Source organism: Metopolophium dirhodum, chromosome 8 (assembly GCF_019925205.1).
Source record: "Metopolophium dirhodum isolate CAU chromosome 8, ASM1992520v1, whole genome shotgun sequence".
Taxonomy (NCBI): domain Eukaryota; kingdom Metazoa; phylum Arthropoda; class Insecta; order Hemiptera; family Aphididae; genus Metopolophium; species Metopolophium dirhodum.
The window spans coordinates 27,134,287-27,155,433 of NC_083567.1; the positions used below are offsets into that span (position 1 = coordinate 27,134,287).

Below are 21,147 nucleotides of genomic sequence, written 5' to 3' on the forward strand. Positions count from 1 at the left end.
CTGATGATCTCTGGGGACTCTCGCAACCTGCGCGTGTTGTGGGCGTCGCCTGTGGTTAGGTACTCCCGCGGCACCAGCCAGAAGCTGGGGGCGCTGCCTGCCATACGTGTGGAAATGTTTGATGTTCCCGGGGATCTGATGGAATCACAGACTTGTCACGGAAACAGGAAACGTCCGCGGGTTGCGGATAGCAGAACGCCCGTTCTGAACACGAAGTCGGCGGGTAGTGTTGGATACATAAAGCAGGAACCGTTGACAGCTATTCAAAAAACCCGTGTAACCAACTCTGAAGCCCCAGAGCCATGGTGTGGTCGGCGACCGTCCTACCGAGACAGGCGTTGGTGTCTCGTGTAATAGTCTGGTGTGGCGTCCCGACATCAGACTGGCGTATGCATGTCTACGGGGCCAAGCGATGAGCGCATACGTTTGCAATACGACAGCTTCACTATTCGGAGCCACTTCAGTGGCAGTCCCTGGAAGTCGGTAGTCAAGACGAGTCGACGAAGCATGTCTCACTTTAGACGCTTAGTGTAAGGTAGTCTTGGTCCTTGGTCTGTTGGGGTCGCTTGCGGGTACTCCTGCGACGATAGTCAGAAGTTGGCGGAGCGGCTTCGGCGTTCCGTGCCCGTATTGGCCAATGGTCTCGGTCGATGCGGGGCAGGACCAAGGACTTGGGGCGACAAATGGGTCGCGTCCAACGCTAGGCTTACCAATCGCCTGCTCTAGTCAAGTGAATATTGGGAGAGCGAAATTGGAAAATTTTGACTGGAAGATCCGACCGATGATGGCTTACTTAACGGGGGCGAGATCGGTACTACGGGATTTGGGGAGCCCAACTGGACATGTTCAGTGCCTCCCAGGGTGTCTGTTGCCCGTAGGATTTGTGGTGGTTGTAGTTCACTCTACTTTGTGGTTGGCCAGGGCTGGCAGGGGAAGGTCTCTAGTGAACGGCCTCGTCGTTGTAGGAGTGTGAGCCTCTACTACGTCTGGGTTTCTCCTGGGCACTCACTGGTTTACCGTTGGACTTATTTGGCGGAAGTTGCCTGTAACCATAAATTGGCAGTTATTGGATAGATAACGACGTAACCAGACGTTAGTACACGTGCCTCTTGCCGTGCGCGATTTTGGTACGGAGCCCCGGCTCCGGTCCTGGTGGTCCATAGACGACACGCCCGCGGCGTGGACGCTTTGGCACCCCCGTACGGATGATCCTCTATGGCTCGTAACTAGCGCCATAGCGCAATACACGGTCCATAGTTCTAGCCACAAGGCATCAAGCCCAGAATACCCATGTCCCTCAACGGACAATATAATAGTTTTAAGATCATTCAAAATGGATAATAATATAAATACAAACTAGAAGAGTTTAAAAATCGATAGGGCAATTTATAACTAAAAAAAAATAATGCTACGTCAATTATTAATCAGTTCAGAATCATAAAATTAAAAAGTCGTATAAATTATAATTCCATATCATATAATATATTATAATTATGTATATTTTTAGACTATCCACAGTTCCTATATTTATACAATGAAATAAATTTTGAGGAAAAGAGTAAGTTTTTTAAAATCTAATAAAACGTAAAAATCTTATTGTTGTTATGAATACCTAGGACGTGTAATATTCTAAGCGTTGAGATAACGGTTGCCGTTCCATCCTCCTCACCTTCTCATCATCATCATTAAGCATATTATATATTTATAATTTGTACAATCTACCTGCATGAGTTATAGTTATAACATTGTTGTAAAACACAATAATACTATTCAAATAATTAAGCTGTGTTCTTCATTATTGTTATTTTACTTGAAATAACGCGTAACCCTACAATAATAATATATGGTGACTCGTCGGGCGTTGTCTTTATTTATGACTGCAGCAGTAAATAATTTTGACACTCGCGGCAGCATATTATAATGAGTACCTAAAAGTATAAATAGATAAATGTACTATGTTTGAGAGCTAAATATAATGAACATCAAATTTTAAACTGAAACTTTTAGTGAAACAGGTACAATATTGTACCAGGTAATTAAATTTATTTTCGTGCTTTTATCTTACTACTAAGGTAGTGCACAAATCAATTTTGAGCTTTTGGGCTATCGAAAAAAATAGAAAAGCTCTTATGGGTTAGATTTGTATAGTTATTGGCCATTGCACCGAACGGATCAGATCACGGAGACTTTCCCACATAATTAACTTACATTTTCTTTTTACCATGTATAAATTTATTGTTCCATGTTCCTCGTTGCGTGGTTATTGTGCATATATTCCCATTGTTGTTGTTGTTGTCTTCGTGTGAAAGTACAATAATGGACGACCAAAATCAACTTTTGGCGGTTCACCTGTGAAAGTCTAGTTGCCGACCCTGTCATTTTTTAAGCGCTACCAATCATTCGTCGTATTTTCATCAAACTTTTCTAATTATGATAAATCATTGTGTGCGATGAAAAACGATTTTCAGCTTGCGTAAATATGACCTTTTCCCTTTATATTTTTAATTTATTTATCCAATAGTTTTAAAACTACTCGATCCTTTTTACTATTAATACCCATCTAGGTTCTATTTTTACCTATAACCACCCTTTAAGTTGAAGGTTAAAATATTTTTACTGCTCCGAAAAATGGCGCAGTTACAAAAATAATTTTGAAAAAACAATATGGGTACTTACATAATTATAAAATCAACAGGTAAATTATGATCAAGTTATCAAAATATAAATTTGCTAAATACCTATGTTTGTTTGAGCATGATGTTAAATACATGATACTCGTTGATTTGAACAGTTATTATTATTTTTACTTTTTAATTAGATAACAACATCCCATACAGACCAGGTAATTGAAATAACGATACATTTTTATGTATATATATTTTTGTATAAAAAGACAGAAGTATTTAACAATCAAAATGCATTTCACTGTACTATTATTCGTTTTTGCAATAAACATGTTAAGTTATTTAGATAAAACCACATATTCTATAATCTAACTATTCTATAAACTATACTCATGGTTCTCATATTTATTTGAAAATGGTTCTTGTAAATAACTAAAGCAGGTACCTGCTAATTACTAAGTCGAGGATATTGGAGTACAGCATTAATATTACCATTGCACATAATATGACCTTAAATAATACTATGATATTTTCAATTAGTGGTGCATAATATACATGCCTGCGTTTATATGCTAATATTGGAGATAAAATGCATTAATATCATTTTGATTTTTATGGAAAAAAATATGGATAATATGTATGGATAGTTTGTGTCATTGTAAATAATTTCCTGAATGTTTAAGTCAATTGTTTTTATCGAACCTACCAATTAAATTTTAATGGCCTTAATGGAACTGTTGATTTAGAATTTTAAAAATTCAGCAAAATAATTTAACATAAAGGCACTTTATGATTTTTGACATCATTAAAAAGCTTAATTTGTATTCATTATTATTTTTATTTTTGGTGTACCATAGATACTATAGTATTTCAATAAATTTATAAAGATGTTCGTTCTGAAATGTTAATCTACAGAGTTGGATTGATATTTAGTTTAAATAAAGGTGTATTATAGATAGCCAGATAGGGTGTAACCTAAGGTGTATAATGTACAAACATATTATAGGCTTAAAGATATTTCAATGCACTAAGAACATTATTTAATATTTTAATACCTGTCCTATAGTGTTAGAGCAAATCGACGAAGCAGTTACGCACTATACTGATGAAGCGCTATTCAACATTGATTATGACGCGATCTATACGTTTCTGTTAGAAAGTAAGTTATTATTACCTTCACATATATAGATATTATGTAAATTGTATTTTGATAAAAACATAATTCAGTCAAAATATTATATACTTGTTTGTTAGTTCATAATAAAATGTTACTTATTTTTAATTGATTTAAAAAAGTCATATTATTTTTTTTACACTAACTATTATGAGAAAACTTGTTCATGTTCAAAAATATAATAGATATTTTAGGACTTAGGACTTAAATGCAAATTAGAGTAGTATATCAAGAATGAACATAATCTATAATCAAGTAAGTTTTTTCTCAATTTCTGTGCTGGGAAGTATCAGGCTAGAAACAACAATAGATCCATAAAAAAAAAGAAAATAACATTTTAAAATGTATTCTAAAAAAAGGACTTATGACGATCAGAGTTGGGTGACCAGTTGACCATCGATTGTACACATTAGGCTGCAGTTATAAATATGTTGCGTGGGGGTGCGATAACGACTTTGTCCCGTGCCGATCGACGACAATACCTGCCGGTGCGGCAAACGCACACACGTTCCCCTCTTTCGTCTCCATTGGCTGGGCCACGCCGACTAATACCGTGTGTAGGGATATCAACCGATTAATTTACATCTCCACATGCTCTCTCTCTCTCTGTCTCTCCACTCCCACTATATCTGTCACCCGTTGTCTTTTTCGTGCGTTTGTGGCACACTAACCGACGGACGACACTTCTTTTCCATACGCCGGTCCAAACAATGTTGGAGGAGTAGAGCACCGCGACCGCCGTAGCGCCATCGGATGGCACGTGTAGGAGCATTGTGGTAACGTACCTTAATTTAAATATATATTTAACATCATGGCCGGTATCCCTATAACTTATAAGTTATATTATTATTATTGGCTATTGCCATATTGGCTAAGTGTTTATCATTATCACGGCGTGTGTCATTTTATTTTTTTTTATCTCTGTCCGAGTTTTATGCCGACGGCTTTCTCGGCGCCAACTTTAATTAATATACTGACTTTTTTACCCAAATAGTGTGTCATGTTCTTTTCTTATTATTATTGTTAGAATTTCCTCATTTCTGATATTAAAATATAAAAATCCACAGCGCTCCGACCTTTTTGGGTCTCGGCTCGTGGTTGGCGACCTGACTCGACCACATGATTCTCGGGTCACGAGCAATATGACTTGAGTTGTCACAGACTCAATATTCCATACAAAGTACAAATACAACGATAGAATGTATTATCAGTAAACAAATTAATTTACAATGATTTAGTTACAAAATTAAAAATAATCTTTTAGTTTTAAAACTGAACACGGATATAACATCTTATATCAAACTACCAACCATACGTACAAATTACCTCAATCCATATAATATCTACTTACTTATACATCAATCCAAAAATATATAATATATTATAACCATCAGAAATCAAACATGGTAAATCTTTCAAAATTATTAAAATAAAATTATACTTTGGCTACTTACTACAAGAACAAATTATAATATAATATAACATAATATAAGATATAACAAATGTATAGGGTTATTATATTATCTATTAGGGTACCTACCTACATTAATATGAAGATGATTTTAATAATTATTGATAAATGTATAGCTTTTGATTTTACTATTATTAACCTGTACGGTTTTATGTATTTAAATATTTAATATGTATAAATATAAAAACAAATATGCATTTATTAATTGTATTCTTATTTTAGAAAGGTATTTGAGAAAAATGTATTGTAACTTGGTATCTGATTGTACTATATACAATTTACACATATAATTTACACTATACTATAATGAATTTGTATTTAAAACTATGAACTCACGGACCACCAAAATATGAGAATTTTCAGTGGGCCCCATTATCATCTTTAAGAATAAATAAAATAATTTAGCCAAAAAGCAGCTACCAAAAACAACCTATGTAAAAATACATTTTTTTTGAACCAACTATAAATTTTAATGTTTAGTTCTTATTTAAAATTTTAATTTGAAGTGAAAATTAATGATATTTTAACCAATTCAACATAGGTATGCTAAATAATTTAAGTATATATTATATATTACGTAATTTTTTATAGATAACGCGAGTTACATACACCAAAGAAATTTGGTCGGCAAGTATACTCTATTGATTTTTATTTTTATTTAAGTATTAATTGTAAATGTATTGGTAGTATTAAGACAGTGAGTAGTATTAAGACGCCCTCTCCTAGGTCCTAAACTACGATTCTTCTTAAATATAACAATTATTATGTTTAACCATAATTCTTATTAAATACCTATCAGTAAAATGCCAATGCCAGGTCATTATCGAACAATTAATATAAATTGGATATAAATTTAGAGATATCTGTATTCATATAATAATAATTTCTTTATCACGGAAATAATATATTCCAATTACATAAAATAAAATATAATGACAGTATGTTTGTACATATTTGTAACAAGTCATATTATATTTATAATAATATTATATAGAAATAAGAGATATAATAATAATAATACATAAATATTAAATAACTACATAAACTAAAAATATAAAAATATAATATGATATAAATAACATAATTAATTATGAGGACAGAGTTCAGATAATAGAGAACAGAGATCTATAAACATAGATAGGAGAAATAGAGAAAAAGGGAATAATAACAAAAAATTAAAAAAATTAATTGAATCAAATGTTTGACAAACTGAACAAGGTTACAATAGGTACCTGGTGATTAGTATTAAATAAATCTAAATCTTTAGTTGAATCACCTGCAGACATAAGCATAATTTCAGGAGTGTAAAGCATATCATTTGAAGACGTAGAGGAAAGACAAAATAATAAATTATTTCTGGAATTAGATTGGTTTATTCTAAAGTTTAAATGCTAGATCATTTCAGGACAATCGTTAATATTATGTAATAAATATATACCTAAATTAGTACTAATGTATGTACTAACTAATTCGAATCTATTTGGATGGAACAAACTATTTGAGTGCAGAGTGCATAATATCATGCCGTACATATTATAATATTATCTTATTGCCTGGTTCTATTATTTCTTAGTATTTGAAAATAGGTGTAAACACGATTATTATCATTTAATATACTAAATATTTAGATATTTACTATCTGTAACACATACATTTTCATATTCAAATATATTCATAAATTGTTGTTTTAGAAATACATATGGATATCATAACATTCAAATTGTTAGTAAAAAGTAAGTCACGATTTTTAGTCTGATGTATTTTTTTTATAGATTTCACAAGTACACAGTATATCATATTATTAAATGGATACTATCTGAACAAAACAAAAACCTTTTTTGTGTGAAAATATTATTTATTAGTTTCGACAAGACTAATTAGAATTTTCGAATATTAATGAAATAAATTTCCGAACTTTTTAACCGGACATGTTAGTTGTAACAAACCAAAGTAACGAAATTAAAATACAGTGGAAAAACTTTGGCCTAAAATAATAGATAGGCACTTCTAATAATAACGGTAAGTACCCAAATTTCAACCTTTTCATGGATACATAATATCAGAAATAAAATATACGAGAGTGTAAATGTTCTTTTACGGTGTGACTGATAATGGAAAATATTATCACAATATAATATATAAATATATAATAGGTAAGCGAATAGGTTATAACTGATTTATTTTACATAAATATGTATGCTAATCATTCTATCGGAAAATATAACTTTGGATGACGTTTTATTATATTGAATCTGGATCAGGGCTTAAATTTAAAATAAATTATCGTTTCACGTTTTCGGATATTAAGACGTTATACAATTTTCATATTTATCGTTTTATAAATTCAAATAACGTTATTTGCAATTTTTGAGTCTCACGGCTAATGCCGGGCTGGATGGCTATAATAATATAATAGAACGTGTCCTGACTGACTCACTTACTGATCAACGGAGAGCCTAAACAATGATAGATTGAGGCTTGAATAGGTATTTCACGGTACCTATTAGGTACTACCTTCGTACCAACATGTAAGTGTTCACTAACAATAAGTAACTACTTATCTTCCTGAATCCGAAATTTTAAAGTTGAATACTGCACAAGTATTTTGAGATTTAAGATGGCTGATGAACAATTTTAAATTTTGAACACCATTACCTACACTTAATATTAAATAATGAATGGAACAAAAATTGAATAATGTAGAGTTGGAATTTTTAAGGGGTATGAATACCGACCGTTTGGTAACAGAAATAAAATTTTAAAAATAATTGTTATACACTAGCCAACCCACTATGCGTTGTTGTGGGATTTGTTTTCAATAAAATAAAATTATATTTAACTAGTTGTTTGTTATTCAAATAAAACAAATAGGCAATGTCTGTACATTTGTAGCTTGACTTAAAAACTACTCTACCGATTTTGACGAAAGTGTTCAGATATTGTTTTTACTGTTTTTAGAGATATCAAAAAATTATAGACAACTAGATAATAGTTTGAACCATGTTCAAAAATATACTAATGCTATATATTTGTCGAATTTATCATAATTCACAAAGTTGAGGTATGCTGATGCGTATTTTCCGTGAACTGAGGTACATTAAAACTGATATGCCCGATAGCGCAATGCCATATTTTATGTTAGTTAATTTTTGCGGAGCAAAGTTGGGCTATACAGTTTACAGTTGTATAGCTATTATACAGGTCCCTAGTGATCGTATAAGATCTCTTTATAATGGAAATGGAAAAAGAGACCAAAAACAATGTTCAAGGGGAAAAAATGGAAAATTCGTATTAATTCTTGAGAAACAATGACATAATGAAAATTAATAATAATAATAATAAGGTAAGGGAAATGTTTGCAAAAACATCAATATAGGTATAAATGTATGATGAATCAATTTAAATTACTTAAACTTAGTAAACCAATTCATTGAAGTATTTAAACCTACACGTTTGAATATTTATTTTATTTTAGTTTTTATTTATTCATACATAATATAACTCATGTGTGGTTTTAAAATGTATATATTCTTAGTAATGAGTTAAAAACCAAATACTTTAGAAAAAATAAATAATATATTACACATTTTCACAACATAATATTATATTTATACATTTTTAGGATTACCAAATGTATATGAAAATTACCAAATCTACAGACAAAGAATGTTTATGCTTGGTAATAAATTATTAAATATAAAATAATTAATATAAATAGTTAGAATTAGTATAGAATTAATTAGAATAAATAGAATTTCTATTTATTCTAAAATGGTTTTAATATTTAATTTTAAAAGTTATTTACTATTGTTTATATTTTGCTTAAGAGGACGCCACACGGGCAAACGAAACCGTGCAATGGCCAAGAGAATGCGCTGTTAGGTGTTTTCGCGATCCGCAAGCTCGCGACGTTTAAGCCTCGCCCACTACTCATAGCTGTGTACCGACCACGGTTATCTACTCAGGTTGGAAGACGAGAGAAAAATTGTGGCCCCAAAACGGTGTTTTGATGAACTAAAGTGCTAGTTGTCACGGGACCATAATAATAATTATATTATATCGTTATAGACAGGAATTTACAAAATGTAAAACTTTTTCGTCATGTAAAAATTTTAATATTAATTGTAAACAAGGTTATGGCGTAATACAATTGTGGAAGAGTTAGTGGGACAATCGCCCACTAGAAATTTTGTTTCATGCAGTTATTTATAACGGTGGTGGTGAGGTATAAAGAACATTACAAATTACAATATTATAGTATTTATGTTACTATTAATTGATTTTGATTTTTTTTCTATAGCGGCTAAATAAAGATTGATGATCAAAATACAAACAAAATAGGTACATTAAATTACTTAATTAGAAAATGTCAAATCAATGATAATTAGTTCCCAGAAATAAAATACATAAATTAAACTATAATATTATAATTTCATCACACTGTTTCTAAAATTTAATTTTCCTATTATTTATATACACTGTCTTATAATAAACTTTATACATTTTCTTAAGAGTAGATAACCGTGGTACCGACCGACGAGTTGTCGAGTTCGGGAGCGTTGTTTATTATCTTATGAACGTTCGTCAGTGACGTATCCCTTCGAAATAAAATTCATACACGTAAAGGCATTGCCGCCATAATATTTTAAATATTCGCTCAGCGCTCTTATACACTGAACATTTTTTAATTAAAGCCACTGTCTGCCCAATAGTATACCTATTTATATATAACAATTAACAATATTATGTAGACTAGAAAATCTAGTTTATACCGTACCTTTAATAATTGTTGTACAAACATTTTAATTATTCGAGTTAATAATATTTTACGTACAATATCTTACGATATACATTTAGTTTGTAAAAATATCAATATAAACATACGTCTATTATCATTGACTATATTAATTAATCAATGCTATTATGTATTATTTTTATACTTACCAATATTTTCGAATGTATTACCATAATATCATTGATTATAATAAATATTATTATTTATATTATTCAATGATAACATTAACATATCAATAAACATTTTAAATACTTACGTGGAATCTTGTTTTATAAGTATTTTTTTCTATGAATGTCAATAAAACTTTATTTGTTGGGTAAAAAAGCTTTAATTTGATACAAGGCTCCTACTATATTGTTACAATGATATTTGAAAAATATTTAAAATCCTTAGTCACAGTTTTTTTTTTATAAGCATTTAAAGTTCAAATCTTGACAAAATATGCAAAAATCACGAAAATTAGCAAATTATTTTGAGTTGAGAATTCACAAAATATTTTCTTTTTAAATTTAAGATTTGAAAATGTAATACAAAATTATTCATAAGTTTGTCTACCTTAATCAAAAAAAGGTAGTTAAGTGGATGTCGCTCTGCTGAACAGTAGGTTACAAGTGGGTCACTGCAATGGATGGTGTTAAATATGAATTCAATGATATAATATCATTGCATAAGAAAAACGATTCTGAGCGAAAACGGTCAGTCAGCCTTTGATATTACCAAGTATATTTGATGATATTATTGAAAATAATGTAATTTATATAATATAACCTATTCACGTGGAACCTTGTTTTAAATTTTCAATCCTTAGCCATAAAAGTTGAACATTTTATACATTTTAACTACAAAATAATTATTGAATTTGAAATTTGATAAATTTTGTCAAAATTTGAACTTTAAATTCTTATAAGAAAAAATTGTGCCCATGTATTTTTAATATTTTTCAACTGCTATTTCAACAATATATCAGGAGCCTTGCATTAAATTTTCATGCTTTTTTACCCAACAAATAAAATTTTATTGATATTGAAATATATGAAATTGAAAACTGACAATGTCCGTAAACAGCTCAAAAAGAGTCAAATTATTTTCAAAATTGTATCGTGTATAGAAAATGCTAATATAAACATTCAGTGAAATTTTTAAGTATCTACAGTCATACGTTTTTTAATTACAACAAAATAAGAAAATCGTTACATGAGAAATCGAGTGAATATCCAATGTTGTAAAAATACGAGCTTCAAACGCTCATAAAAATTTAATATGATTTGTTTGCAGACATTTTTTTTTTTTTGACAACGTTAGACAAACTTTTGAGGAATCTTGTATTACATTTTCAAATCTTAGATTTAAAAAGAATAGTTTTTATGAATTCTCAATTCAAAATAATTTGCTAATTTCGTGATTTTTCCATATTTTGTCAAGATTTGAACTTTAAATGCTTATAAAAAAATCTGTGACTAAGGATTTTTAATATTTTTCAATTGTCAATGTAAAAATATAGTAGGAGCCTTTTATTAAATTTTCAAGTATTTTTACTCAACAAATAAAGTTTTATTGACATTCATAGAAAATAAAAACTAATAAAATTGGAAACCGAAAATGTCTCTAAACAGTTCAAAATAATTTCAAATAGTTTGAAAATTTTATTGTGTATAGAAAATTCAAATATAAACAACCAGTAAAAATTTCATGTATTTATGGATATTTGTTTAAAAGTTACATTAAAAACCAAAGTCGATTTTGCGTAAAAATTCCCGTTTTTCCTTAATTTTTCTTTTGTTTTTCTTGGCGCTTTTGAAAATTACTGGGAATTTCAAATTTTGACCTCCTCAATGCACCAACAATATTCACTTTCCAATCGAACAAGATACTGAAGTTGAAAATTGAAGCATTATTTCGACTACTTATCGTGTACACAGACACACAAAAAAAATAATAAAAAAATAAAAAAATACATTGTAAAATCAATACATTCATCGTTCCACTCAGAATCTAAAAATGTCTACAAACAAATTTTTATGAGCCTTTGAAGTTCATATTTTTACAACATTGGATTTTCACTCGATTTCTCATGTAGTGGTTTTGTTATTTTGTTGTCAAAAACGAAGAACTGTATGAACATTTTACTAAATATTATACTTTTATTTTCTATATAGGTACTATAAAATTTAAAAAAATATTTTGACTCTTGTTGTAAATCAATCAATTACAATCGGTCTAACTTTTAACGGACATTGTCAGTTTTTTTTCTATAGACTATAAATATCAATAAAATTATATTTGTTGGGTAAAAAAGCGTGAAAATTTAATGCAAGATATATATGATATATTGTTATAATAGTAGTTGAAAAATATTAAAAATATATAGGCACACATTTTTTTTATACCTAAGTACTTATTTAAAGTTCAAATTTTGAAAAAATGTATCAAATTAAAAATGTCATAATTACTTTGTAAGTTAAAAATTTATAAAATGTTCAACTTTTATAGCTAAGGATTGAAAATTTAAAACAAGGTTCCACGCAAACATGTTATATATAAATTACTTTATACATAATAATATCATCAAATATATTTAGTAATATCATAGGCTGACTTATCGTCTTCGCTCAGGATTGTTTTTTATATATTATATTGAATTCAAATTGTACACCATATATTACAGTGGCTCACTTGTAACCTACTTTAAGTACAGCAGAGCGAAACCCCCTTGACCACCTTTTTTAGTTTCTTTTTCTATAAATGGCAATAACATTTTATTCGTTAGGTCAAAAAGCTTGAACATTTAATACAAGGCTCGTAATATATTATTACCTTGGCAGTTAAAAATATTAAAAATACATAGTCACAAATGAAAAACGAGGATTTTTAAGAAAAACTAGTTTTTGATAAAATTGATATATTTTTTTTGATTTAAATCAAAAAATAAAACCGTAGATACCTTAAATTTACACCAAATATTTATATGAAAATTTAACATACGTAATATTCAAAATGTTTTGCATCTTTTTGAGCGGTTTTAGCTAGCCATGACAAATATTTGATTTTTTAAAGTTTTTTTAAACTATTGTCGATAAATAATTTTAAAATACACCTTAAATTTAATAAACGGATACTCATAATATAGTTGACAGTTGATTATAATGAAAATAAAAAAAAAATTGAACGTGAATCCAAAATAATATTTTATGTGCGTATGAAGTTAGAATTTTGATAATTTCGTTGAAAAATGTGAAAATATGAAAATTATATTGTATTTAGTAATTCAAATATTGTTATAATTTAAAATAATGGTGGACAAGTAGGTTGTGGGCACCGCTCTGCTGTACAGTAGTAGTAGTAGTAGTAGGATGTGTTATATTTGAATAAAATGATAAAACATTGTATACGAAAAATGATTCTAAGGAGGGGTTAGCGTAGTCCTTATATTATTTTTTTTTATTCGTTGGTATGGTGATAAACAAAGCGTTAGAAATTAAAATCCCATTTTTAGAGGTTTTTTCGTAATTTGTCGGTAGTTTTTCTCGACGCTTTCTAAAACTATTAGGAATTTTCAATTTTGACCTCCCAAAAGTACCAACTAAGTTCACTTTTTTAACAGTAAAGATGCTGATCTCAAAAATCTAAGCATGCTTAGGTACTATCCAAAATGTTGCTGACAGACAGAAAAAAAACACACATCATTGTATAACCAATACATTCTTTCGCTCCGCTCAGAATCTAATATTATTCGTGGGTTGTTATGGATATTTTATATAAAATTAGAGGACTCGATATTCGATAATTCATTTTCAAAATCCATAAAATCGTTTTGCATTTTTTATTTTTTGTTTTCACTTTTTTGATTTGTGAATAATTGGTATAATAAATTAAAGTATCAAAAATCTAGTCCAATTCGTTAACAGATTCAACTCTTCACTTCAACTTTTTTAAGAGGTTTTTTGCTCTAAAACCAGTCAGTCAACCGTGTTTTTGAAACTAAAAATAAAAATTTTTACTCACAGCCGTGGCTGTCACGGTAATGCAAGGACGGTCGGGGGCATTGTAATATATCGAACATAATTTTAGTGATTTGATTTTATTTAATTTCACGTAAATAATAATATGAACATAATAGGTATGTATAAAAATAATGCAACGACGTGCGAAGCGCGGACCGCCGATAACAGACCGATTTTGACCTGCCGGCGGCCGACGAGCCTGGATGTCGGAGCTAGGAGGGGACAAACGCTGCCGCTAGAAACGAAATCAGCACATGGCGGCCGTAATTAAATTTTTTTACTGTAAAACATGCGAATTTTGTTCCAATAATACGGCTTACAGAATGGTTTTAGAGCAAAATACCTTTATTAAAAGTTGTAGAGAAGAGTTATATCGGGTGCCGTATAAGACTCGATTTTCGATATTTGATTCTAAAAATCGATAAAACCGTTTTGCGTTTTCACTTTTTTTCATTTTTTTACTTGTGGATAATTGGTATAAAAAATATCAAAAATCGAGTCTTATACGTCACCCGATATAATTCTCCTCTACAACTTTTAATTAAGGTGTTTTGCTCTAAAACCATTCAGTAAGCTGAATTATTGGAAAAAAATTGGCATGTTTTTGTACGGTATTTTCGCCCGTGTGGCGTCCTCTTAAGAAATACTGTCAAATACCTATATATTATATACTGTATACTATATCATCAATTTATAAACTTATAAACAAGAATAATGGGTTTAAAAAATGTATAAAACAACAATATTATAAATATATACCTTGCAGTTAAAATTTAAGCTTAACTAAAAAATTGTCTATATTTCAAGCAACCAATATATTAGATGAAGAAGAAGTCAACGATTTAAAAAAAGGTACTTATTTTCACTAATACATGTAGTTTTATTTTTTAATTTCCTTAAATAACTGACGAAATCCAAAATTTTTTTTAAAGATATTGATGCTGTTGTATTACTGTCTTTTCATTTCAATATGTTCGATGCTATAGATATACCTATTGTCAATCCTATTTTTGTACTATTTTTGTCATGTACAATCAATACTATGTAAAATAAGCATATTTTTGGTTGGTTTTTAAATGTTTAAAAAGGAGTCACTCATTATAATGAAACTTTCATCTAGAAAATTGTATTATGATAAGTCGTGGTACCACTTTATTTTGACATGAAGATTTTCAGACATGGTTCTCGTAACTAATAAATATACCTACAAGTAGATTTTGGAAATTTGAAAGTGAGGAGTGGTAGCCACGATAGATGACTGTATCTTCTACCGTTTGTATATGAAGATCGAGATGGATATTATCGTTTTTGTCATACTAAGGGGCGTTCGTAATTAGACAAATGGTTTAGCCTGGATTGTTTAGATTTTTTTTAGTTGGATTTTTGGTAAAACCTCACATTTGAAAGCCATACATTATACATTATACATATTCATTTGGGCTTAATAATAGCAAATAGGAACTTCTATATATTAAGTTTGTATTACAAGGTGAGTTATTTTAGATGATTTTGAAAATTATCAAAACGATACGCAACATTATACTAAATCCAAATAAGTGTACCAAAAATGTTTAGGGTTTAGTGATTGTTCTATTATTATATTTGTTTTAGGGACATAAAAAAATTGGAAAATGTGAGGCTTAAAGATTTGAGTAAGCTGACCAGAAAATACTGTGGTTTTCTAAAGGGTGGGCTATTAAAGCTCTTAAGTGCCACCTTGTTTTTTTTTGTGGGAAAGGAAAGGGATTTGTAATTCAAGACTTAACATGTGGTTTTCGGAAGTGAGCCATTGGTTGTAGAGTGGGTATGTGTTATGATTGTTGTAGGAGTCATTTCTAAGCTTTGACAGTATTTTCGGTAATTAACGAAATAAAATCTAATTTGAACTGGCAATCACACATACAAATATAATGTTATAACGATTGTTCCAATATTTTTTAATTCATCTTAAAACAATAAAATTTACGTTATGCGAATTTTCAAAGCACATTTCATATGAAATGTAGATGTTTTCATCATTGAGGGTGTCAGCGCACTATTTGTTTTCTCTCTCTGGCCCACGCGCAACATAGACAAAACGCATTTGCGCAAAATCGTTTTTTCTATGTTTTCAAGTTATCTTAGAGTAAAAACAGCTATTACAAAAAAGATAGAGAATAACATTTTTGAGAGAATGGCATATCGATTTTTATAAATATTGTTTAAAAACCATTTAAACATCATTTAAATTTACAACATTTTTTTGTTTATTTTGAAAGTTGAATACAAAGTCAAATAACAATAAAATATCAAACCGATATGTCATTCCCTCTAAAATATTATTCTCTATCTTTTTTGTAATGGGTGATTTTACCCTAAGATTACTTAAAAACATTTTTCATTGGGTCAAAGAGATAGAACAAATGGTGGGCTGACATCCTCTTAATATTTTCATGCACCTTAATATTGCCTTGATTGGTAGGTAGTAGGAACCTATAGCCAGTTCGTTGGAACGGAAATTTAATCCAAAATAAATTAACTTTAGACGGATTTTGTAAGACAATAATATTATTATATTATTATATTTGGTGTACATACGACCAAACGTTTTCAATATATTAATTTTCTTTGTGTCAATTTTTTAATAACGGAATCAATTGAATTCAATTTGATATTTTAGTTTACATAAGACAATGTGAAAAATATGAGGACTATAGAAAAAGAATGAAACAAATGGGTAAGTTATTAATTATTCCATATATTATGTATGATGCGGAATTAAGTATTTAGTATACCTACTAATTAATAATTATATCAAAAAGTAATAACTATCTTCAACATTTTATATATTTTATTTAAAGTTAAAATATGCGTTATTCAAACAGTTTAATATTATACTATCTTCATTTTTTCACCCCTTATATTTTTGCCATTACAACCATAAACTTTTGAATTTTAAATGAAAATTTATAATATGATTAATTTTTATAATTAATTTTTTTAAGAGTAAACAAAAATACAAAATATTTTATGTTTAATGGTTTATATTAATTGTATTTTATTTATATTTATCTTAAGGGCTCCTAAAGTTTTGATATTTGATGACAGTTTAGAAAAACAAACTCAATTTATTTATTACATAATATTAATATTAGTTATAATGACTTTAGATATAAATCCAACATCTAGAGAAATTGCGGACAAGTTTAAAATGAGTAAGTAGTCATGGTTGTTATTTTTAAATAATCGTAACTATTGTGGTTCTGTTTTCATAATACTTTATAGAGGTGACCCAATGAATTGTTAAAAATAATTTAAATATAGGTACTATAAATTATTATTAGAATCTGTTGTGATTGGCCTAACTTTAAGGTACATAACCACATTTTTTTTTTTTTAAACCACCCGAAGGCTTTTTTTATTATAACGATCAATGATCTTTAACAATACATTTAATATTTAATAAATTAATGAATAAATATTTAGTATATATATATAAAAAACATGTTTGGGTTATCACTCCCAGTGGAGAGCTCCCAGCCTTAGTCTAATAATTTATACTAAGTTTAATGTCTTGAGAGTTATATATAGTAGCTGAATTGCTGCTGGATTGGTGTGTTTATCTAGTCTTTTCTCGTGTTTTCTGGCAAACTTGGTAATCTCGTCCTGGACGGAGGTCATCATCATATCTCGGTGGATAATGTAATTTCTATCGTACCGGTATGCTGCGACAATAGTACGGAGAGCAATGTTTTGGCAACGTTGGATAATTTAAATATTGGACTTACTGGCACAGCCCCACAGCTGTATTCCATAGGTCCATATTGGTTTAATTATCACTACACATACGAAAGACGTTTGCATGTGAAATCTTATTCGAAGTGTCTACCGATCAGCCAATAAAGTTTCCTCTATTTCAGTTTAATTTGTAGTTTTTACTGGCGAACATGATATTTCCAATTTAACCATGAATCGAGGTGAATTCCTAAGTATTTTGCAGAATCGTTCTGTGGGATGATCTGCTGATCCAATCATACTGGGTATTATACACTTTTATGCAAAGTATAATTTACATGTATCGATTTGTCGCTATTAATTTTGATTTTCCAACGCTTGGTCCAATTGGAGACATTGTTAAGTGTTCGTTGAAGTTGATCAATCGCAGTTTGCTGGTCTTCATCAGTTGCCAGTATTGTTGTATCATCGGCAAACATAGCTGTCATTGAGTAGTTGGTAGTTGGAATGTCAGCTGTGTAAAGTAAATACAAAAGAGGTCCAAGGACACTGCCTTGTGGTACTCTAGCTGATATGTTTTTCCATTCAGTTATTGCTTCATCGTGTATGACTCTGAACTGACGTTCAGTCAGATAGGATTCAATGAGTGCGCACCAAAGTGTGTGGCAGCTGTTCACGTAGCTTAATATGTAATCCATTGTGCCAAACTTTATCGAAAGCTTGTACAACATCAAGGAATACTCCACAGCAATATTTTTTTCCTTTAATGCATTGTTTATCACATTCATGGCACGATGAACCTGTTCAATAGTTGAGTGTTTATTCCGAAATCCGAACTGGTGTTCAGGAATAAGCTGTCTTGTTTATATTATTGGTTTTAATCGCTTTAAAAGTAGTTTTTAAAATAATTTTGATACGCTCGGAAGAAGCGATATCGGTCTGTATGAAGTTACGTGTTCTGGGGGTTTCCCTGGTTTAAGGAGCATGATTACTTGAGCTCGTTTCCATTGTATAGGAACATATTCTGTACGCAGGATGGCATTGTATATGAGTGTTAAATTAATCATAGCCTTTTTGAATAGTTCTTTCAGCATTTTTGGGTTTAATTGGTCGAATCCAGGTGCTTTTTTAGATTGATATTGGTATTGATTTCGTTTGAAATTTCGATTGGAGTGAAGAACTTAATCTTTTAACGTATTTCGTTCAATGGTTGACACTGTTCTATATCGAGTTCAGAAGCGATATTGGTCGGCTAGAAGCATGTTCTAGATGACATGCATACGTTTCAGTTTTGTCTTGGTCACAGCGTGCCCATGGTCTATCTTCCTTGCGAATTGTTGGTACATAGGCTCTGGGCTTTTTTATTTGTTTTATAGCCTTCGACAACGAATAATCAGTGTCTTTCGTTACAGAGAGATTACTCAAGTAAGATTTAAACGTTTCGTTTTTGACTTCTTTTATTTTATCATGTAAAAGTCTGCAAGTGCTGTTACAGATAGTTTTATCCAGTAGATCTCTCGTAGGATGCCATTTTTTCTGTGCTCTTCGTTTTTTCTTTACTAGCTCCCTGATTTCCATAGGGTAGGTGATTTCACGATTACTTTTTGCTGGTATTTCAGGTGTTGCCAATTTCGCTGCCTTAATAACATTGTTAGTTAGTTGTTCAATAGCGCTTTCGATTTCGATTGGCGTTCTAAGCCTTATAGAAAGGGTTACCATTTCATCTAGATTAGATCTAAAGAGGTCCCAGTTTATTTTTTTATTGGTAAGCGACACCTTACGTTGTTTTATTATAACATTTGAGCTTAACGTGAGAAGCACTGGTATGTGATCCAACGTTAATTCTATGACTTCTATTATTTCGACATAATTAGAGGATTTACCTTTCATTACGAAGAAGTCTAGTAAAGCTGGAATCTTGTTTTGGTCAGATGGCCAATATGTTGATTTTTTTAGTAGAAATTATTTCAACATTGGTATTGCTTGTAGTTTTTAATAGAGCACGTTCTTTAGGGGTGATAAGTCTCGAACCCCAATGAGTATGTTTAGAATTATAGTCTCCTCCAGCTATGAATCTAGCGCCCAAGAAGATGGTGAAAAAGATAGATACTAGGAGATGGCGCTACAATAGCTCGTTGACTTTCCGTCAACAGATGTGGATCTTTTCATTATCCAGTGCACTATTATTTGTTTCCAGTCCTGTTAATCATAGTCCGTGATCAATGCTACCTATTATCTTATAAGACCGTGGTCATAAAAAATTATAAATAATGATAAAGGTATTGACAAATATCTAAATAATGATTATTATTGTTCTCTGGTAATATGGTATGTGCGTCGTAATGATGTCATAATATTGTGAAGACAATGGAGGGGATCTGGTGTGACAGCCATGATCAACAAGACGTAACTTTAATGGTCAAATTACCATATAGGTGTAATAGGACATTCAATTAATCAGGTTCAAAGTACAACAGTTATCAATATTGTTACCTTGGGTCGAACGGTATCAAATTTATTAGTTATAGCTCCTGGTCTTTACTCTTTACAAATAAGAAATAGACAATAGTTATAATAATATAAACAAAGCCGCATTTACCTACCTTTTAGGGCAAACGATGCGACCCCCTTATAAAGATTAAAATTCAACATTTAAGATCAACAGACTTTTGTCTTAATTTGAGAAGTGTAAACGACATTTGTAGCGGTACCGACTATAACATCTCCTTCAACCACCAATATTTTGAGAAGCTGTATCTCATAAACCAATTAACAAAAAATAAAAATGTTAACGTGTAAATTCATAAAAAAAAATGGTTTTATTAATTTATGATCTTTTTATTATATGTTACCATTTGAAAATCAAAAGTTGATAGTGGTTTCACCAATAAATATAAGGGTGGAAAATATTTAAATAATATACAGTTTTAGAAAAACATAAATCTAACAGTTTAAAAAAAAATTTCAAAAAAAGTTCATACTTTTTGAAATAATTAGTGGACCCACTTAAATAGATCACCCTATATAATATATCTTCATACTATAAACTATAAAAGATTAATTTATGGGATTTCTAAATAATTTCCAAAAAATTTCAATTTATACAGTTAAAATAACTGAATATATACTACAAAGCGCTAATAAAGTTCGAGAAGTTTTAGGGTCTAAATTACGTAGTGCTCAATAAATATATGGAACTTACCACATTGATTAAATGCGATTTCAATAACCATTAGCTTTAAAATATCTTCCCTAAAATGTCCACACCACTATCTTAATATCATGGATCATAGAAACATATTATTACCCAGATAAACGTAATTGATGCATTTTTTTCACGCTGGTCTAAACGCAACGAGAACCTATAT

The 21,147-nt window shown here is 30.1% G+C and overlaps 1 protein-coding gene across 1 annotated transcript in view; it reads left to right on the plus strand.

Annotated features, from left to right (window-relative positions):
* The window catches only part of LOC132951160 (uncharacterized), a 162,157-nt gene that overhangs the window by 25,796 nt on the left and 115,214 nt on the right, over positions 1-21,147 (plus strand). Inside the window, exons 19-27 of the mRNA XM_061022906.1 lie at positions 1,508-1,558; positions 2,819-2,842; positions 3,691-3,783; positions 5,861-5,896; positions 6,961-7,002; positions 8,892-8,948; positions 14,873-14,917; positions 16,725-16,781; positions 17,215-17,259. Of these exons, the coding sequence (XP_060878889.1) occupies positions 1,508-1,558; positions 2,819-2,842; positions 3,691-3,783; positions 5,861-5,896; positions 6,961-7,002; positions 8,892-8,948; positions 14,873-14,917; positions 16,725-16,781; positions 17,215-17,259 (450 nt within the window). The remainder of the gene's footprint in view (positions 1-1,507; positions 1,559-2,818; positions 2,843-3,690; positions 3,784-5,860; positions 5,897-6,960; positions 7,003-8,891; positions 8,949-14,872; positions 14,918-16,724; positions 16,782-17,214; positions 17,260-21,147) is intronic.